Source organism: Crinia signifera, chromosome 1 (assembly GCF_055691185.1).
Source record: "Crinia signifera chromosome 1, ASM5569118v1, whole genome shotgun sequence".
Classification (NCBI taxonomy): Eukaryota; Metazoa; Chordata; class Amphibia; order Anura; family Myobatrachidae; genus Crinia; species Crinia signifera.
Window position 1 is genome coordinate 355138693 of NC_139217.1, and position 20846 is coordinate 355159538.

The 20846-nt window shown below is 45.2% G+C and overlaps 1 protein-coding gene across 1 annotated transcript in view; it reads right to left on the reverse strand.

The window, feature by feature from the left end:
* Positions 1-20846, reverse strand: part of MMP11 (matrix metallopeptidase 11) — a 38151-nt gene that overhangs the window by 1968 nt on the left and 15337 nt on the right. The window contains exons 2-7 of the mRNA XM_083158405.1: positions 12858-13063; positions 8869-9012; positions 5895-6028; positions 4431-4675; positions 2655-2859; positions 820-1080 (exon numbers count right to left, since the gene is read on the reverse strand). Coding sequence (XP_083014531.1) covers positions 820-1080; positions 2655-2859; positions 4431-4675; positions 5895-6028; positions 8869-9012; positions 12858-13063 — 1195 coding nt within the window. The remainder of the gene's footprint in view (positions 1-819; positions 1081-2654; positions 2860-4430; positions 4676-5894; positions 6029-8868; positions 9013-12857; positions 13064-20846) is intronic.

Here is a 20846-nt window from a genome sequence, read left to right on the forward strand (position 1 = left end):
CAGGGGGTGGAGAGGGGCATGAAGGGCTGTATGGGCTCATTACCATATGCATACGCCCCACGTTTCATGGGCGTTCCCATGAAAACGCTGGGCGTACGTATGGTAATCTGGTCCTGACGCACGTGTAGGGGGCGGACAGCTGACATAGCCAGATGTCAGCTGCCCGGCCATATCTCTGCTTTCATACCGAAAAATGTCCGAGTGGTCTGGAGCACTCAGTGCTGCCTGACTGCTCAGTCCATCATTCGGAGGATGGGGGAGGTTCCCACAGATGAAGGAGGTGTTCATATGAAACATCCACTCCCGGTCCTTTCGGTCAGCTTCTTACCGCATTCGGATGGTGTGAGCGATCCGTACGGTAGGCGGGGCTAAGAACATTCGTTTTTTTGTCCGAAATACACATCCGTCCGATTCAACTAGAATAAGGGCCAATGTGCACTGCAGGTGGGGCAAATGTAACATGTGCAGAGAGAGTTACATTTGGGTGAGGTTTTACTTCAAACTAATACAGTATCTATATTGCAGTGTTAAAATAAAGCAGCCAGTATTTACCCTGCACAGAAACAAAATAACTCACCCAAATCTAACTCTCTCTGCACATGTTACTTCTGCCTCACCTGCAGTGCACATGGTTTTGTAGCCTAGCTTTCGAAGCATTTGCTTTGAGCGGGCTTACTAGTATTTTAATATATTCAAAAAATCTTTTAGAATGGAAATTGAGAGTTGTGCAATTGCATATGTAGCACTCAGTCAAAAACCTTTTCAAAAATGATATTTAATAGCCTTTCATATAATACTAGCCATAAGTTCCAGTCTTACCCTGCTCATCCTGGAAGGCAGCATGGATGCCTGTAGGCACCCCTCTCCAATCAGTCATACTGCGAGAGTGTCCACTTTCTACTCGATGCATTGCGGTGTTGAGGCGCCAATATTCTGCACCTCTAAATAAGTATGTTTTTTTGTTCTTTTCAGTGCCCCACAGAAAGGTGGCATCAATACTGGGCACAGACAATCCAAGGTCGGAGATTTGGAAAGGTCCGGTGGCTTGTAGCTTTCCATCAAAAACCCAATACTGAGAGCCTAGGAGACATTACACAGGGAAATTACAATATCATAGTGTCTAACATAGTACTGTGAGTGTGTATACTTTTGTGTAATACCTTTGTATAGGACTTTCAGCCCTTTTTGTACATATGTATATTCATACATTATATATTGTATAAAGACAGAAATGTTCATGTTAACCTTAGATTGTCCAGCAACATTTATATATATATATATATATATATATATATATATATATATATATACACACACACACACACATATATTGTGACTGTCTTTCCCTCTGTGCCTTGTGCACCCTGTGACTGCTACCTGACTGTCAGTGCCCATATCATTTGATACTACATATGAAATATTGTGCCCTGGGGTTTGCTGCTTCATGGGGCAGTGGAGTACAGGGAGTTAAAGTTTAGTTGTATCAGGAGTTGAAAGATGCTTCAATATCAGCTGGGCCTCAGGGCTAATAGAAAACACTGAGGCTCCAATGTGCAGACACAAAGCACAGAACTAAGAATGCAGGTAAATCCACAGACCTGCCCTAGCTTGTATCATCACACTAATATCCACAGAAAGATGTAACCACAAAGGCTAAGAGCACCTCTGTTATGGTAATGTATCCAACTGCTCCTAGCTGCTCAGTGCCCTCAATAGTGCCACTCCTGGAACATTCTTCGGAGACTCCCCAGGATGATATCTTGTCCATGGTAAATGTAGACTCATTAAAAAACCATGTGTGACGAGTGTGATAATGTCACTGCACGATGGAGCTCCAATATACAGTACAGTAGGTCATCCATCACAGAGAATCTCTGAGGACTCCCTGATGGCTTTCTCTCCTCTGTCCGGGCCTACTTTTAGATTTGATCGTACGAATTCCCACTGTCAGGGTTGGTGGTGTCACGGGGAGGGGGGATCCTTGTAAGGATTTTTCAAAAGTAGGCAAGCATGGTTCAAATATGTATTTATATGCAGGGACAGATTTCCCACTAGGCTCTTGAGGCATGGGCCAACTTACCTCCCTCTCTCCTACCTTTTTCTCTCCTCTCTCCCTCCTCTCTCTCCTTCCCTCCTCTCACTACACTTCCTCTCTCTCTATTCTCCTCTCTCTATTCTCCTTCTCTCTCTCTCTCTCCACTCTTATTTTCTCTACTACTCCCTCCCTTTCTCTCTCTCAAACTCTCTCCCTCCCTCTCTTTCTCTCTCTCTCCCTTCTCTCCCTGCCCCTCTTTTTTTTCTCTGTCCCTCCATTTCTCTCTCCCTCCATCTTTCTCCCCCCTTCTCTCTTTCTTTTCCTCCCTTTCTCTCGCACTCCCTTTTTTCTCTCCCTCCCTTCTCTCTTTATCTCTCTTCCTCCCTTTTTATTTCTCCCTTTCTCGCTCCTTTCTTTCTCTTCCTCTCTTTCTTTTTCTCTCTCTTTCTCCCTTTCTCTGTCCCTAGGCTCACTTTACTATTACAGTATACTGGCAATTGCCAAGTTAGGACTTATAACTTAATAGTAAATATTTTTAAATAGGTCAGGGGGGAGGGGGAGTTCTTACCCTATTACATTTCACCTCTACATTCTTACGATAGTTCCCTACTGTATTTACCATGGAAAAACCAGATGTTCCCAACAGAATCTTCCAAAGCAGCATCCACAGACTCTGGGATCCCTTTCCAGTGCCGAGATGCCAAGGCTGGATAGCCACTCTGTAGCTTCCCTCCTCTCAGTCGCCAGACATATCCTAATCTGAAGAAGAACAGCTCTCCACGGATTGTAGACACTGCATCAAAATCTGTGGAACAGGCATCTGGCTGCATAAAAATAGAACCAACAATTGTGAAAATCACCAAGGATCATAGGGATCTGTAATTACTTATTTACTTATAGAACAATCAATAAAGACTTCATATATTTCTGAAACACTTAGATTGTTGGCCTCAAGGACAATATACAGTATGACAACTGTTGGCGATGTAGAATGCAAACCTGAAATGTACTTTAGATAGAAATGCTGTTTTGGAATGGGGAACCAGGTCCATTTCGCTTAATTGAATTCCCCCATTAGGAGAGAATTCAATTCATTGGCACTGAATTCTTTGTGCCATTCTGGAACATCCACCAATGTATAACCAGCTATGGTTAGTTATTTTTAAAGAGAAAAGGGATGTGCAACACACACACATACAGCAAATGGAAGAGAGGGGAGAAATGACCCAGGACCCAGCACAATAGTTGCTGGGGGGTGTACCTACTTCTGGAAGCTGCGGTTAGAGAGCGGGGTGGGTCTCTGCAGATTCCATTCGGACGGCATGGAATATGCAAAGACGGCCTCAAAGAGCTGCTCCCTTCTAGGATGCTAGTGGTCCTAGTAGACCTCTAGCATCTGTCAGAGGACAGCAGTATGCCCAGCGCTACCCAGAAGTGTGGATTCTGGGAGCACTGGTGCACTCTGAGCAGTATCTGCCTGGTAATGAGCATGTAACCCCCCCCCCCCCACAGCAACGAGCATGTAACCCCCCTCCCCCTATGGCAACGAGCATGTACCTTCCTGACAAGAAACCCACTTGCAATGAGCAAGAACCCCGTGGCAAAAAGCAAGAAAACCCATGGCAACGAGCATGTTACCCTAGGCTTGGAGCATGAAAACCATGGTAACAAGCACATAATTTAGTTTTTGGAAAACTAAATCTGCATTCATATGTTTATGGGACTTTTGAAAAAATGTATCAACCTAAGAGTGAAGAAGTGAGGTGGTCTTCAGCTTCCTAACTTCCGTATTTACTACAATGCTTTTGTAATTAGAATGATCTTGGATTGGTCTAGGCCAGGCATGTCCAAACTATGGCCCTCCAGCTGTTGTGAAACTACATGTTCCATCATGCCTGACCACAGTTTTTCCATTAGGGAATGCTTAAACTATGGCAAGGCATGCTGGGATATTGGGCCTAATTCAGACTTGTTAAAAATGGACAAAACCGTGTGTACTGCAGGCCGGGCAAATGTAACATGTGAGTTAGATTTGGGTGGGGTGTGTAAAAATAAAGCAGCCAATATTTACCTGGCACAGAAACAAAATAACTTACCCAAATCTAACTCTCTCTGCACCTGTTACATCTGCCCGACCTGCAGTGCAGCATGGTTTTGCAAATAGCAAAAAATACAGACCTAAGCGCCTTTGACTTATCCTCCACCTGCCCCCTTGCTTTATCCATTATTTGTTACTGGCCGATTGAGCCAATTGGTGGAAGTAAATAGGCTGCTGGGTTTGGCGCACCTGAATTAATCTACGCACCACACCATATGGCAACAAATCACTCTGCATGCTGTTGCTGTATAGTGGGGATACAAGGTTTGGTGATACAGACAGCTGCATTCCACTAACCTCGGAATATGGTATCTCATTGCTTTCCGGTTCTGGCTGGCGGTTTTCTGGTTTCAGAGTTGGAGCTATGGTTGGAGGCCGAGGAGCTCCATACAAGTACTGGATACCTTGTTTATCATCTGAACTAAGACTGAGTGGATAGCGGAAGGTGTAAAATGGAGACATCAGAGACTTAGCTACTGCGGAATGTTGCAAACCGAGCACATGGCCGAACTCATGAGCAGCTACTTGCAGAAGATCTGTTCCTGGAAGGACATGCAGATATAACACTAGTCTTAAAGGCATTATCTATATGAATAACACATGTTGCTACTACTAGTGTACAGCAATAAATTTGCTTCTAATTACGGACAGGGCCAGTTCTACTATGAAACCAATTAACATTGAGCTTCAGGGCCCCTAATCCTACAGGTTTCTTTTATTGAGTTTAATTTATTGAAATGTTTTTTTTCAGCACAATCAATGAAGTTTTTTAATTGTGTGTTATTAAAAGAAAGTTATTTTAGTAATAAAATAATCACTCATTTCGCTTGTACATTTTAACACCAAAATCAAGTTTTCACTGCTTGTTATTATGTGCTCTGTTGTTTTACGATTGTCGCCAATAACACCGTAACAAGCATAGCTGCTATTACAGGTTAGATGTGCTTCGCTTAGTATTGCAAGAGCTACTGGAAGTTACCTAGCTCGGTGAATTGCCGTCTGTTAAAAGCGCATGTATCTGTTTTAATTAAACTCAGGGTTGCCTACCCTCCTGGAACGGCTGAGAGGCTCCCGAACATTGAGTCCCCCTCCTGGCACCCCAGAAAGGTGGGCAACCCTCACGGATACCGGCGGCACCCTCTGAATCTCCCTGGCCGCAGCTGTAAATTACCACGCTTTGCAGCTTTTCAGGGGAGGGGCGGGGCTAAAGATGCAATTTGTGTCATTTAGGGACTTGAGGATGTCTACTTCAGGCCCCGCCCACAAAGTGCTGCTGACAGTCTCTTCTCTGGGCTTCTCCTGGAGAGAAGACTTTAAAAGTAGGCAACCCTGATTAAAGTACTATCTCATCAGCCTGTAGCACTTTTGTTTGTGACATTTCCAGGAATGACAGAGCCCCCAAGGACCTGTCCTAGGAAGGAAGTTGGGAGCAATGAAAGGTGACAAGGAGCCCGGGACAAGGAGACGCCTGATAAGATCATTCTGCTGGCAGAAAGATAAGGATGTGAGGTGACTAGTGAAGTGGTGGTTCTGTGAGATGATTATTGAAAAAGGGGATGTCTGTGAGGTGATTATTGAAGGGGGGAGTGCCGGAGTGAGTGTTGTTATAGGTAGATATTTTGCCCTGTTGAATGCTGCCCTATTGTTGCTAGTTGTGAATGATCCCTCATAACAGTTCCAGCTTCAGGGTCCCAAAAATGTCTGCCACTGATCATGGACTATGTAGAGGTTGCATAAATATATTTCCCAGCCAGTACCTACCTAAACTGTTGCCAATGGTCCAAGCTTCATCATAGTCAAAGTGTACATCCCCTTCACGGTGTGTTTTTGGAAAGAAAGCATGTGCAAGGATGCCCCCAGGACCATCAAAAGGCAAGTTGTCTCCATGCCAGTACCTGTAATAGGTGTAATAGTCTATGTTATGTCAACATTGTTGTTATGAAACTACTGGTGCCCCTGCTGACTTATATCTCTATTCTGATCTGAGGATCTGCTTCTACTTGTCTCTTTCTGACTCTTCATAATTATTTGACAACACCATACACAGAAGCCTTAAGATAAGATACTTTACATGCAACACAATACTAAAAACAAGAACAGATCTGGTGTGTTAGCATAAATTTGTAAAAGGAACCTGCCAGAACAAAATAATTGCATTCAGTTGTAAATATATAGGGCCAGATTCTCTAAGCTCCAAAAGTGATTAAATGGAGAGTGATAAACAGGCAGCCAATCAGCTCCTACCTGCCATGTCACAGACTGTGTTTCAGTGGCGTAGCTTGGTTTGGGGCACCCCCCCCCCCCGCAGTTAATGGGCCGTCCGTGCCCCCCCCCCCCCATCGCCGCAGGCTTACCTGTCTGCGCATCCCGGCTCCCCTCCTGGCTTCAATTAATTCTATGCAGACGGACCACGATAAAATGGCCGCCCCCATACCGCAGACAGTTTCAGAGAACTGTCTGCTTTATGGGGCGGCCATTTTATTGTGGTCCGTCTCCATAGAATTGATTGAAGCCAGGAGGGGAGCCGGGACGCGCAGACAGGTAAGCCTGCGGGGGATGGGGGCGGGGGCATTACTATAGTTACGCCTCTGCTGTGTTTGAAAAATGTCAGGTAGGAGCTGATTGGCTGGCTGTTTATCACTGTCTATTTTATCACTTTTGAAGCTTAGAGAATCTGGCCCATAGTATGTGCTGCAATCAGCTTTACAAAATTAAAATGTAAAGTTAATGGGCCTGATTCGGGATCATTTGTATTTTTTAGAAAATGAGCAAAACTACAACATTAGTTTCTAACATTTGGGCAACCGCCCAAAACAGGACAAGATCGTCCCTTATCACAAAGCGTTTGCAAAAAGTTGCAACTGTATCGCTATTATGGGAGCGATTTGCTGCAGGCATACTTATGTTAGACCTCTGGCTGTGCAGCCAAACTGCGAATCCAGTCGCTGCGCCACCCCAGAAATGGTCCAGATACTGTATGCCTGAGTTGTCTGGACCACACCCCCACAACGCTGTGCTGATGCCCCATCTGTCCTTAGACAGTGGTCACATTTTTCAGAATTTCAAGGGTCGCGCACACACACGGCCCGGTGCATGCACAATTTACAAAAAAATTACATAATAGTGATTCTCTGTAATTTGCCTCCTAAGCTAAATTAGGCCCAATGTACAGTATTTTGTTTTAAGAGTGTTACATAGGTGAAAGGTAATAATTAGAATTTTAAGATATAAATCATTGGTTAAAAATTATTTTGTGCTAAATAAAAGCTCTAGATTGTTAAAATATGATGCCCCAAAGCTGCCAGGCCTTACCAACCCAGGGGAGCCCACGCCTCAACTCATCCCTAAAACTGACAAATTGTATTAATTTATTCAGGACTTACCAATAGAATATAAGGTGGAGAGGTGCTGGTTGGACTGTATATCCTAATTTTAAATACAATAGGAGACGCTACCATGCTGAGTATTGTAGATCCACATAGATAAAAGATAAAATGCAGATGCACAATCACCCCATTCTGATGGTGGCCCCCTGAATGTTTAAGATAACGAAACTGGGTAATAGCTACTGGCCATTGTCAAGAAGTGTAATCCTGAGTAATAAACCTGACTTCCGAGTTAATCCATACTTCTGATCCATCAGGGTTGGCTACTAGTGATGAGTCTTGTTACACAGACCTGTAGTATTCACTTAAAAGAGCTGGGACTTGGTGTTTGTATAAGACCATACATAGCTGCATTCATGGTGGATTGTAGTGGTGAGAGTCTGTATTGGGGAAGGCCAATAAGGAGACTATTGCAGGCTAACAAGCGCCTGAGATGCCGCCCGTCCGACCGCCTGCTCCACCGCTGCCAATTACCCTTGTAATGAATTACCCTGACTCCACCGCCGTCTGCCCCCATCCATCCCTCCCAGCTGTGAATGGCTCGGCGAGTGTGTAATGCGGCACAGCTGTTCCCTGTTAGGGTCTGCCCATGCGCAGAAATGCGCATGGGCAAACCCTGACCATTGGGGCAGGGGACAAATCTGGATCACTAGGAGTGATCCAGAATCAGCCCCATTGTACTGAATGACTTACAGTACATTATGTTTATACATTGCCTGCTTAGTGGTTACAATATTTTCAGGATTACAATTAATAATTTTACTGGATTTGTTTAGGATCTTAAGATGAGACATTTACTAGATATATTCCTTATTGACATTAAGAGGCTAATATACTGTATACACAAGTTTTAAAACTCGTAGTGTATCATAAATAGTGCTGCAGCCAATCACTTCCTGTCAGGTGTTTGAAAAATGACAGTTAAATGGCTGGAGAACCATTTGATAAAACTCATTGCATATGATAAAACTTGTTGATAAATCAGTTTTTGTAGGATTATATTTATTTAATTGAACAGTAAGTTACATAATACACATATTTTAGAAAATCTACATTTTAAATTATTGTGGAAACATGAATTTGATAAGTAGATCAACAGTGAAAAAAGTAACCCACACATTATTGTTCGGCTAGAACAATAATATGGCTGTATAAAGCCTACCTGTTGTGAACCGCAGTCAACGCCAATCCTTCCACATATAGTCATATTATATGTATTATTGTCATTCTCCTTTCCCAACTTTCATGATAACTGGAATATCCGTATCTGGTGCTTTGTACATATGGCCACAATCTTTTACAGTAGGGCAGAATCAAATGGTGCTGGTTTGGTCAAGCTTCCAACCTACCGTGTGAAGTCAATAATGATGTCAGCACGCCCTTCTTGCACCTCTGTGAATGTCAAAGGGGTCACATCACTCCATACTCTAAGTGCTTCAGCAAGAGTTCGTCTCACCTTCACCTTGCTGAGCTGCCATGGGAAGCGGATAATCCTATAACATGATGATTACAATGTTAGGAAGAGTGTAAAGCAGGGGTGTCCAAACTTTTTGCGACGAGGGCCAGATTTGGTGAAGTGTAAATATGTGGGGGCCGACCATTCAGCCTGACATTCTTTAAATCATTAATCACATCACCCATTCACTGTATGTCCCCCAGCCTGCCCCTTCACTGTATGTCCCCCAGCCTGCCCCTTCTTCACTGTACGTCCCCCATTCACTGTATGTTCCCCACTCTGCACCCATTCACTCTGTCCCCCAGCCTGCCCCCTTCTCTTAATGTCCATCAGTGCCTCCATTCATTGTATGTCCCCAAGCCTGATCCTCCTTCACTGTATGACTCCTATTCACTCTATGACCCCCATTCACTATGTACCCCACTCTGCCCCCGTTCACTGTATGTCCCCCAGCCTGCCCCTGGTCCCCCTTCTCTGAATGGCCATCACTGCCTCCATTCACTGTATGTCCCCCACTCTGCCCCCTCCCTTCTCTGTATGTTTCCCAGCCCCTTGTGTGAGCCAGAGGAAGGAGAGGCAAAGCAGGCACTGCAAGGACAGGAGATGCTTGGGCTCCTCCGTTCTGCATGTTACGGGAGCAAGCTTCCCCCTTGCTGCCCCCCTCCCCAAACACTGCTGTCACTGTGATTGAGGAGTAGGGTGATATATGATTGCAGCAGCAGGGGTAGGGCGCCAAACACATCTGACTGTGGCGGCCGTCACCTCCTCACTGCAGCAGACAGCAAGGTAAAGGCGCGCTCGCCGGGGCCCCACCTTTAGTGTCCTGTGCTGTGCTTCCCACATCTGATGCTCTGCCCGCTTCCAGCTGGAGGCTGAGGGCCACTTGAAATGACAGCATGGGCCGCAAATGGCTCCAGGGCCTGACTTTGGGTATGCCTGGTGTAAAGCATTTTGTACATGAAATTATCATCAATATTGTATATCATTTAAATAGTATATGGCAACAAAAACTTTGCCATGAAAAAAAAATGCTACAATCCCTATTTTGTTATCCTCTCAGGATTGTTTCAGCATGACATAATGAATGAACTTAAAACTTAAAAAAAAACATAATAATAATAATAATAATAATAATAATAATAATAATAATAATAATAACACAACCCTTTGGGTGCTAAGTGAATTTGTCAAAATATGTGTAAAAAAAATTGAGCAAACATTTTTATTAATCATAATGACCTGTAATGTTTACCTTATATAGGAAGTATAATCTTTTTTGACACATTTTTTATTTGAATTTATATACTGTAACAAATGTGACGCTGGCATTTGTAATGGATATTTTGCACATCACACAGAGATGTTGGCACTCAAAGGGTTAATATATAAAAATACAAATGTCCTGACTGACACATTAACACCTTGTCTAAACCCCTGAATCTAGAAACCTGAAATTTGGGGAGTATATTCCTTCTATAACATAAGCACCCACTAAGGTATTTTTTGAAAGTTAAGCCTTAAAAGGATGAAAAGGGGTAAAATGTGCTTTCATGGATTCCAAAATCTCGTAGGTCCATTGAGACATGAACTTGGATTTGACTTCAAAGGTTTCCCACACAAATACCTAAAACTTTTTTCTACTCAACCCCAAAAGGGACAAATATGGATTTGGGGATGAATTATAGAACCACTTATATTTTCTGTGTTTCTTGAGTTAAAACATTATTGTTGTGGCATATAGGGGAATTTTTAAAATCTTTAAAAAGGTTTTTAATAGTTTTCAAAAAAATTCACTGTTTTTAGGGTGGAAAAAAGGGAGGTAATGTGAAAAGGGATATGATGTTTTATTTCATGCATGGACTTTGACACCTCCTAGCCAAAGTATGACATTTATCATTTCATGAAAATAGTTCATTAATATGATAAGTTTAACATTGGAGGGGAGCAACTTTCCTCTAGACCAGTGGTGTCAAACTCATGGGCCTCTAACTGTTGTGGAAATTTGATAGTATGTATATTGAGCTTAATTCAAAAGTCTTGCAGAAAATAGCTAAACTGCGATTTTTGTCAATCTGTCAATGAGTGAGCACTTAAAATGCAGTCGTACACAGGGGCGGAACTACCGCCGGTGCAGGCGGTGCAGTGCACCGGGGCCCAAGGGGTTAAAGAGGCCCGGTGCCGCAGTCCGCCCAGCATTTTTTTTTTCATTTTTAAATGTGCGGCGCTATGCGCGTCCGCAGGCAAATGCAGCCGGGTGGCAGGTGATTGTCAGACATAGAAGGATGCAGAGGCAGCGGCAGCAGCGCATTGTACCTTGGCACACATTGTTCACATTTTGAGTGTGGGGGGGGCCCAAAGCATAATTTTGCACCTGGGCCCACAACGCGCTAGTTCCGCCTCTGGTCGTACAGTAGGGATTTGTCCACAAAATATTGTGGGTGCAGAGCAGGTAGGGACCCAGCGTATGTGGGGGATTTGTCCTGAACTGGGCAGTCCCCCAGACTCTACTGCCGGGAGTTGTAATTTTGCTAACTTTAGCAAAATTACAGCAGAATCAGTACTCTTTGGTGTTAACAAGGAGGCCATATCTCATTTGCAAATGCAAAAAGGATAGCATAATGAACAAAACAGAGCAGGGAAATAATTATAATCCAGGTTCATTGTGATATTGGTGTTGAAACTTCTACTGGAATCACAACAAACCTATGCCTTGTATGGTTCAACACAGCCTTTACAAAATTCGGTACTTGTTTCCTAGCACGGCCACAACGATTTTGATCTGGGGCATCGCAGGAAAAAAAAATCGCGTTGGTCGCATCGCATGCGGGCTAAAAAATCGCATGCGATGCGACCGACGCGATGTCCGTGATTTCCCATAGAGAACAATGTAAAATGCCTCAATTTAACCAAATCAACATAGGGAACAATGTTAAATGGGCCAGAGACCCCAAAAAAAAACCCTGATCAGTGAAATGGCCCCCCAAAAATAGTTAACACCACCCCACGATCAACGTGAACCTGAAGCGTGGCGAGCGCAGCGAGCCTGCGTGGGGCGGCGGTACGCGTCCTCCGACCTTTTCTTACCCCCACTATCCATGTCGGCGTGGAGTTGAGAATAGATTAGTGTGGCGAGCGCAGCGAGCCACCGAGCCCGAAGCGTGGCGAGCGCAGCGAGCCCCGCGAGGGGACGCGGATACCTTCACAGGTAAACGCGTCCCTTCGCGGGCTTCACAGGTATCCGCGTCCGCTCGCCACGCTTTGGGCTCGGTGGCTCGCTGCGCTCGCCACACTAATCTATTCTCAACTCCACGCCGACGTGGATAGTGGGGGTATGAAAAGGTCGGAGGACATGTACCGCCGCCCCTCGTGGGCTCGCTGCGCTCGCCACGCTTCGGGTTCACGTTGATCGTGGGGTGGCGTTAACTATTTTTGGGGGGCCATTTCACTGGTCAGGGGGGGTTTTTGGAGTCTCTGGCCCATTTAACATTGTTCCCTATGTTGATTTGGGTAAATTGAGGCATTTTACATTTTTCCCTATGGGAAATCGCGGGCATCGCGTCGGTACCATCTTATGCTTATTTTGGCCGCATACGATGCGACCGACGCGATTTTGACTTTTTCAATGCATTTCAATGGGAAATTGTGGCGATTGTGGCCGTGCTAGGAAACAAGTACCCAAAATTCTATGCTTCTTTTATTAGCTTCAATGACCCTAAAACACCACATATTTTAATTCATTAAATATGTGTTTGGACTCTAAATAATATGCAATTTTAATTGCAGGGACGTTTAAGGCTTTAATACATTCACTAATTTTGTTTGCAGCCAAACTTGTTGTTATAAGAATGATTACCATATTGACATGTGCTGGTGAGGTCTTACTTGTATGTAAGGTTGGACTTTTCCCAGCGTCCTCCAGAAAGCACAAATCGTTTTTGTCTATTTCGTCCATTTGAGGAATCTGCTGGGGCAGGGATATCAGGTACTCCACAGCGAGGAGGGTTCCATGAATTGTGAGATCTGATCATACCATTTGTATTTGGGTGACGTGTCCATGGTCGTGATTTCAAGGCTGGATGCTTCTGGTCCTAAAGATAACAGTAAATAAGTAAACTTTACTATACCTCCCTCTTTATCTCATTGTGGACTTTGGACATACATGGACCCCATTCAATAACGACGTGTGGGAGCTCACATCAATAACAATATAGTACCTACACACTAGAGGATATGCATGAGTATATTGTTAACGACACTGTTATTGTGCAGATTATAAAAAATAATGCATACTGTGTACTTACTTTACATCCAACAATTAACAGATATCAAATTCAAATAAACTTGATAATAATCCACATTCAGTGGCAGACAGCTATGCACATGAATAATAACATTGTGACCACTCCACTATTGAGCGAATGACATTGAGTCCTGTTGGAGAAAGTGCGCTATATAAATTAAACTTACTTACTTACATTGAAAATATTGTAACAGCTTCTTTTTAGGCATATAATAGACAGTAAGCTGCAAATAGGCATTCATATAGTCGACTTGCTGAATGCAGAAGATAAGTTACATTGATAATGGCCAGTTCGCTCTGGCCAGGAGATAGGTCAGAGCATTTCTAACATGGCAAGGTTAATGGGGTGCTCAAAGTCAGCTATGGTAAGCACCTATTGACAGGGATCACTCAAAGTGACGTGTTTTATGTTTATGTTACATTTTTTTTGTACTCTATATTATTTTCACATTATTCAAATTGGTACTTGTGTAGTTGGCGCTGTGCCTCTGTGTCCAGCTGCGGGGCTGAAAACTCCATGCCAACGTGTATAGTTCGTACCCCCACTATCCACATTGGCATGGAGTTGATTTTAGATAGTGTGGCGAGCGTAGCGAGCCACCGAGCCCGCAGCGTGGGCGCGCGCAGCGTGCCCCGCAAGGGGACACAGACCCACATGCTGGCGCCGTGAAAGTACACAAGTACCTTCAAATTAAACATAATACAAGCGCTCTATTTATACTGAGGGATCTGAGAAGACAAAAACCACAAATTACCAACAGAGTGTTGGGTAGCCACTATGTAAGAGGTCAGAGGTCAACAAAGGCAATCCCTTCTGGTATGGCTACTGTAGCACAAAATACAAAAAATATTAATAATGGTGATGGGAGTGCTGTATTAAGACACAATGTTCATCAAACCCTGCTGCAATTGGTGCTTCGTAGCCGCAGGCCAGTCAGAGTGATAATGTTATCCCTTTTCCACCATCAAAAGTGCTTACAATGGCCACATAAGGGTTAGAACTGGATCCTGAATCAATGAAAAATGGTTCCCTTGTCTGATAATTACCATTTCCTGCTGCATTATGTGGATGACGTTTACCTACAAAATAAATGTCACCAGAATGCATTGTGGGAAGCAAACAAGTCAGTGGAAAAAGTGTAATGCTTTGGGCAATGTTCTCAAAGGAAACCCTGGGTCTGACGCAACTTTGCGGGTCCTCTAAACATCGCACCTACAAACACCTGCCCTCCCCCCCTGCACGCATGCGAATGGTTGTTAAGTATAAACATCTATTCGCAGCTTGCATCTAAAGGCCCCCAGATTCAGCCAATCAGCGTCTGGGCAGTGTTTTCAAATTCAGCAGAGCTTCCCACACCGCTGCCTGGCGAATAGCGCTATTCAGTTTCCATCCTCCGCACAGACCCGCTGACAATGTCCAGGACCCTATTGCCCCCCTGCACCACACGGATGGCGCTTCCCATCCGCTGCTGCCCACCCCCCGCCACCACCACCAGCTGGCCGGACCCCACAGCCCGCCCCCCACTGCACGGGAAGGAGGTCCCTGAATGGGTAGTCAGACAGCCAGCAGGTCTGACCACCTGCTCGGGACCGATGTGCATGTGACCGCGCATCGGACCTGAGGGTCAAACCGAGCCGATTTGGGCCGATTTGACGGCCAGATTCGTAGCAATCGTTCCAAATCGGCAAGGTGTATGGACACCTTAAGACACCTCTCTGGTTTCTTAGATCTGCGGGTCCCTGTACGGGAAGCGGATGGGCAGCTAAAATCAGCTGCCGCCCTTCGCACACGCGTCACTGGTGAATTAACATGGGAAAGCCCAGCGTTTTCATGGGAATGCCCATGAAATGCTGGGTGTTCCCATGGGCGCGACCATGGCTAGCAGCCCCATGTGCACTACTGTGTGCAAGCGGCTGGCAGAGCCGAATTTCCCATTAGGCACGTGAGGCACGTGCCTAGGGGCGGCACATGTTTGGGGGCGGCACTTGGGTGCCCGTGATAGTACTGTCAGCCCAAAATGTACCAATAACTGCAAAATATCCACTGTACTGTACTATATTCCATTTTAAATAGAGTGTAAATGGATAGGACATGCAGATACTGCCCCTATAAACTGTCCTACTTAGTAAACATTATTGTTGTGCCTAGGGGCGCCCTCATCCCTAAATCCGCCCCTGGCGGCTGGTGAATAATCAATTTGCCGTGGCCACTCGCACAATGCGGCTGCACATGCGGTCACACTAGAATCAGGGACAATGGGTGTGCCACAACATTGAAATGGCCACCCATGATAACATTACTAAGGTTTCTTTAGGCTAATAGTTAAGTAATGGATTGGAAACAGGGGAAGCAGCAGTGTGAGAGGCATAGATGTTTACAATTGTATAGTGGACTTTAAATGGGATGCAGTCACTTTCCCGGCGGTCAAAATCCCTACGCCAGAATCCCGTCCGCCGAAATCCTGACCGCAGAAATCCCGGCACTTTGTCCCTCTGTGGGTGTCCATGACACCCAAAGAGGGAGAATAAATTAGTGTGCCGAGCGTAGCGAGCCCGCAAGGGGCGGGGGGGGGATCCACGTCCCCCCCCCTTATCGGGTTTCCGACAGCTGGGATTCCATACCAATCCCTATAAATATATCAAACTACAAGATAATATATCTTCTATTGAGGTTGATTTCTTGATCCTTTATAGTGAGATGGCAAATTAAGGGAAGGAGACAATCCAAGGAGCTTGGAGGGTTGAGGGTTCCTGTAAGAAAATAATATCTACCTAAAATGATTAAAGTGTGCAAATACCCTGCTTTATGTAATTGGTGAGTTGAGACCATAAACACTCCGTGAGACAAACTTCTGCTGGATTGCGTATCAGAAATAATGGACTGAGAGAATTGCATGGCTCTCCCAAAATGATAGTAATAATGACAGACTCAGTATATAACATACTCTCAGCCTTCTGAGCCTAGATTACACAAACACATAGTTATAGGTATGCAGACTTCCCAAGGGAATTGTAATGAATAGCAAAATCCATTACAGCATCATTAACCATTTGAGTGCCAACAGCTTTGTAAGAGATGTTCAAAATTTCCACAAAAAATGTCAGCTTCACCTGGTGCCCGAATCCCTTGGCTGCCATGCGAGGGAATGTGTTTGCTTACACATCCCCTCGCATGCGGCTGCTAGTAGGAGAATCATTCGATGGTCGTCCACCATCGAATGATTTCTCCTGCCTTCGGAAATAAAAGTCCACCCCTGCCGGCCCCTCCATCCCCTACCCAGGCGAACGCTTTGGCGAGTGTGATACTCACTGAAGGCATTTGTACAGGGGTCTGTATGTACGCAAATCCCCCCACATTCAGCCCTGTCCGATCACTGTTGAATCACCACCTGAATCCACTGAGTAAATCCTGACTAAATCAAAGCAATAAAAAAGTACAATGCAATTTTAAATCAACTACAAATTTAAGTAAGCAATAAGACTAAAACTAAACTGAAAATCCTTGTCAAAATTAACACGGCTATATTTAAACTCCATAATCCCCGGGAAAGACAACAAAAACAACAGTAGAAGTAAAAATGATAAAGCATGAATGGTAACTGTAGTTATACCCAGGGCCGGTGCAAGGCACCGGAGCGCCCCAGGCGAGTCGGGGTAGGGGCGCCCCGCTGCCGGGGGTGTACCTGTCCTGCGGCTGTGTATATAAAGCTTGCGGCAGCGGGGGGTCCCTGTAGTCAAGAAATAACGAGCGCTATCCGCCTGGCTATGCGGAAGCGCTTCTGTTGTGAAAACACTGGCCACACGGCGCACGCTGATTGGCTGAATCTCAGCCAATCAGCGTGTGGCCAGTGTTTCCACAACAGAAGCGCTTCCGCGTAGCCAGGCGGATAGCGCTCGTTATTTCTTGACTGCAGGGACCCCCCGCTGCCGCCGCCGCAAGCTTTATATACACAGCCGCAGGACAGGTACCCCCCCGCGGCACAGGGGGGGGGGGGAGGGGGCGAAATGCCGCCCTCCAGTGGCCGGCGCCCTAGGCAAATGACTAGATTTGCCTAGTGGTGGCGCCGGCCCTGGTTATACCCAGATTAACAAAATATAACAATGAAAATACAGAGAAGGCTATCTTGCTTCAAATCAACATTTACAAACATTTTTCATAAATTTATGTGGGATAAATCCCACATAAATACAAGGCCAGGGTTTTAGATCCCCTGGCCTTGTATTTATGTGGGATTTCTCCTATTAAGGACTGCTACAAATTCTCTTTATCATCACAGGTAAAATGACAAATTAAAACCTTTTACCAAGTACAGTTTTCAATAAGAGACTTTTCAATAAGAGACATTATTTTGTAAATAGAGCACTTTATTTTTATCCAGAAGGATCCTTCATAAATCAGTAGCTCATGCAGATTTCACATTAATGAACTTGTATTGCTAATTGAAATTTTATTATATGTATGTATGTATGTATGTTTTTTGGAATTAATAAATTTTAATTTAATTGTGTGTGCACTTTTGAGCGCCCAGCGTGTTGGCAGCAGGGTAGCACAATACACCTCTACATCCCCATAGCGCCAAGACATTTTTTTTTTTTTTTATTGAGATGTACTGTATGTGTTCACACTGAAATGCGGTCATCCGGCTGTCCGCAGCATGCAGCAGCAGTAGGATCCAGCAGCTGCGGCACCGCCACACAGGGGCAGGCTGGGCCGGGGGGCAGGGTGCCATGTGTCCCCCGGGCCGCTTAGCCAGTCACTGGCTGCGGGCCGCGCTGGATCACCATCCACCTCCTCCTGTCGGACCCGGACCCCCCCCCCCCCTACCTCCCCGCCCAGCAGCAGCAGCAGATGGAGAGACAGCAACAATGGTGAGTTGCTGGTGCGAAATTCTGGCACTGTGGGGCATATGTGTTTCTGGCACTGTGGGGGCATTTCTGTCACTGTGGGGGCATATGTGTATTTGGCACTGTGGGGGAATATCTGGCACTGTGGGGGCAAGTGTGTATCTGTCACTGTGGGGGCATATCTGGCACTGTGGGGAATATGTGTCTCTGGCACTGTGGGGGCATATCTGGCACTGTGGGGGCATATGTGTATCTGGCACTGTGGGGGCATACTATGTGTCTCTGGCACTGTGGGAGCATATCTGGCACTGTGGGGGCATATGTGTATTTGGCACTGTGGCGGAATATCTGGCACTGTGGGGGCAAATCTGGCACTGTGGACATCACATTGTGCCGTGTAATGGGCATCATGGTACGGGGCGTAATGGGCATTACGGTGTGGGGAGCATTGGGTAATTGCCATCACAGTATGGGGTGCAATGGGCATCAAGGTGTGCGGCATAATGTGTAATTAGCATCACAATGTACAATATGCAGGTACACAATACAATCAAGGTACAGGCCACGCCCCCTTATGATAGGCCACACGCCTAATTTTTCAGCGCGCCTCCGGCGTGCACCAGCATTCAACCTTCCAGAAACATGGGGGGTATGGGCCAGTGCTCTGGACTTGGCCCCTAGGCTAAAAGTTGCAAGCCAGCCCCTGCCGCCACATATGTGTAAACGGATACATAGGAGCTTGTGTGCAGGAACATTGCGACGTAGCGAGTCCCGAGTGACAGACACAAAGTACCCCAAGGTTTGCAACAGCCAGGCCGCAGCAGTGAGAGGTATATTGCAAAGAACACACCAGGCCTGGATGAAGAATCCATGTTTTGCATCCACCCACTGTAAGCAATATAATAGGACACAAGGGCACCCTTCTTGTAATATGGCTTTCTTTCTTGCATGTGTAAAGTGCTTTGAATCGTTCTGAAGAAAATATTTATACAAATAAATAGTGTTTTTGTTATTATTATTGTTATTATTATTATTGTTATTATTATTATTCCTACTACAGCTGCATATGCAGGAGCTGTGTACATTCTGCATAAGGGTGGATAGATTATTCTGTGCTCTGTTTTTTTAGAGCACATTTTACCAACAATTCTGCATCTGTTGCTATATTTGTACGCTCTGCTTTCCCAAGAAGTTTCTAATATATAAATAGCACTGTGATGCTTACAGTATGAATTCAGTCTCTTTGAAGTGTGGTTGTGCCATTATAAGGGAGAGTTCTCTCATGATGGGGAGAATTTTGCATAGAACAAGAGTGAATTCCTCCAGAGAAACATGCAAAACACTGTGCTCAAATGTTGAATAAGATGAATATTTTTTTAAACTCTCCTTATCTCTATGTGAAATGTTGCCGGGCATTGAGGGGAGGGGCGTTTGGCCAGGCGGCGTTAACTGTTTGCTAAGCTGCAAATATACGCAGACTAGCGAACAGGTCTGAATCGGGCCCTTCGTGCTTACATTTTTTAAGCAGCATGTTTTTCCTTTTGCCCAGGGCATAGATCATTTTTATATTCTCAGCTGGGGTTTTTAGGTGGGGTCGTATTGATCCAGTGATCGGGGATTCAAGAAACTGTCCATAAACAAAAGGCAAGAGAAGGGCCTGAAGACCCATATGCCACTAAGAGGCCTTATGGGTCCAGGGGACATGGACAATTGGACCTACCTCATATTGTACAGGGGCCTATGACCCAAGTCTCCAGCACAGTCTGAGCACTGCACAAGTCACTGGAATACACAACTTTCTTCAATAATATAAATGAAGGAATAAACCTGTGACCAGATGCGCCTCGCTACCTGCGCCAAGCAATCACAGACATGCTCGGTCCCAAGGGCCAATCGTGATTCCTTCTTACTGTCATTAACAGCCAGATACTCCACTACGCAGGAGCCAAAACCAATGTGGCACCTGGAACCTTATTACTGCTCTGTATGCCTGCCCCGTATACTCTTGCCTCACCTCCTTATTGGGGTTGACTGATCTTCATAGGTCACTCACCATGGATCAGGACCTGCATTGTAGATGGCAGTGGGCAGAGCTTTGGAGAATCTCGACTCTAACCAGGAGAGCTAAAAAATGGAATCGCATTCTGCGCAATTCTGTTGGCTGCAGGAATTCAGATGTAGTTGACTTAGAGGCAAGATGTTTCTCGCTCAAATAGTCTTAAAACAATACTCTTCCTCTTCCTCAGATATTGCTTAGGGGGTAGAGTATACAGATGTCCACAGCAGTATACATACAACGCACACATTCCATGTTTTATCCTACTCCAACACATATTTCCATATTGTGGTTCATTAAGCAATTAGGAATACATTCTGCATTTCAAAAGAAATAAACAACTGGATAAAATAAACTCTTGCTTCCATTACATATGTATAAACTAGAGATGAACGGTTCGGATTCCCCCTTAATCCAAACCGCTCTGAACACAGTCGGCTCAACGCCCCGCGAGCCACGCTCATGAGTTTCCAGCTTTGTTCGGAAACCCGAGCGTGGCTGAACGCGGGAATCTGCCGTCGGATTCTCGCAAGACGCCGAGTGTATAAAGGCTTGGTGTCCCGAGAATTTGGTTCCATTTTACAGTCACGCTTCCACAAGCTGTGCACAGCTCTGCAGTTCAGGGGTCTGGGTGTAGAGGGGTGTTGTGCTTGCAGAGGGGTGCTGTGCT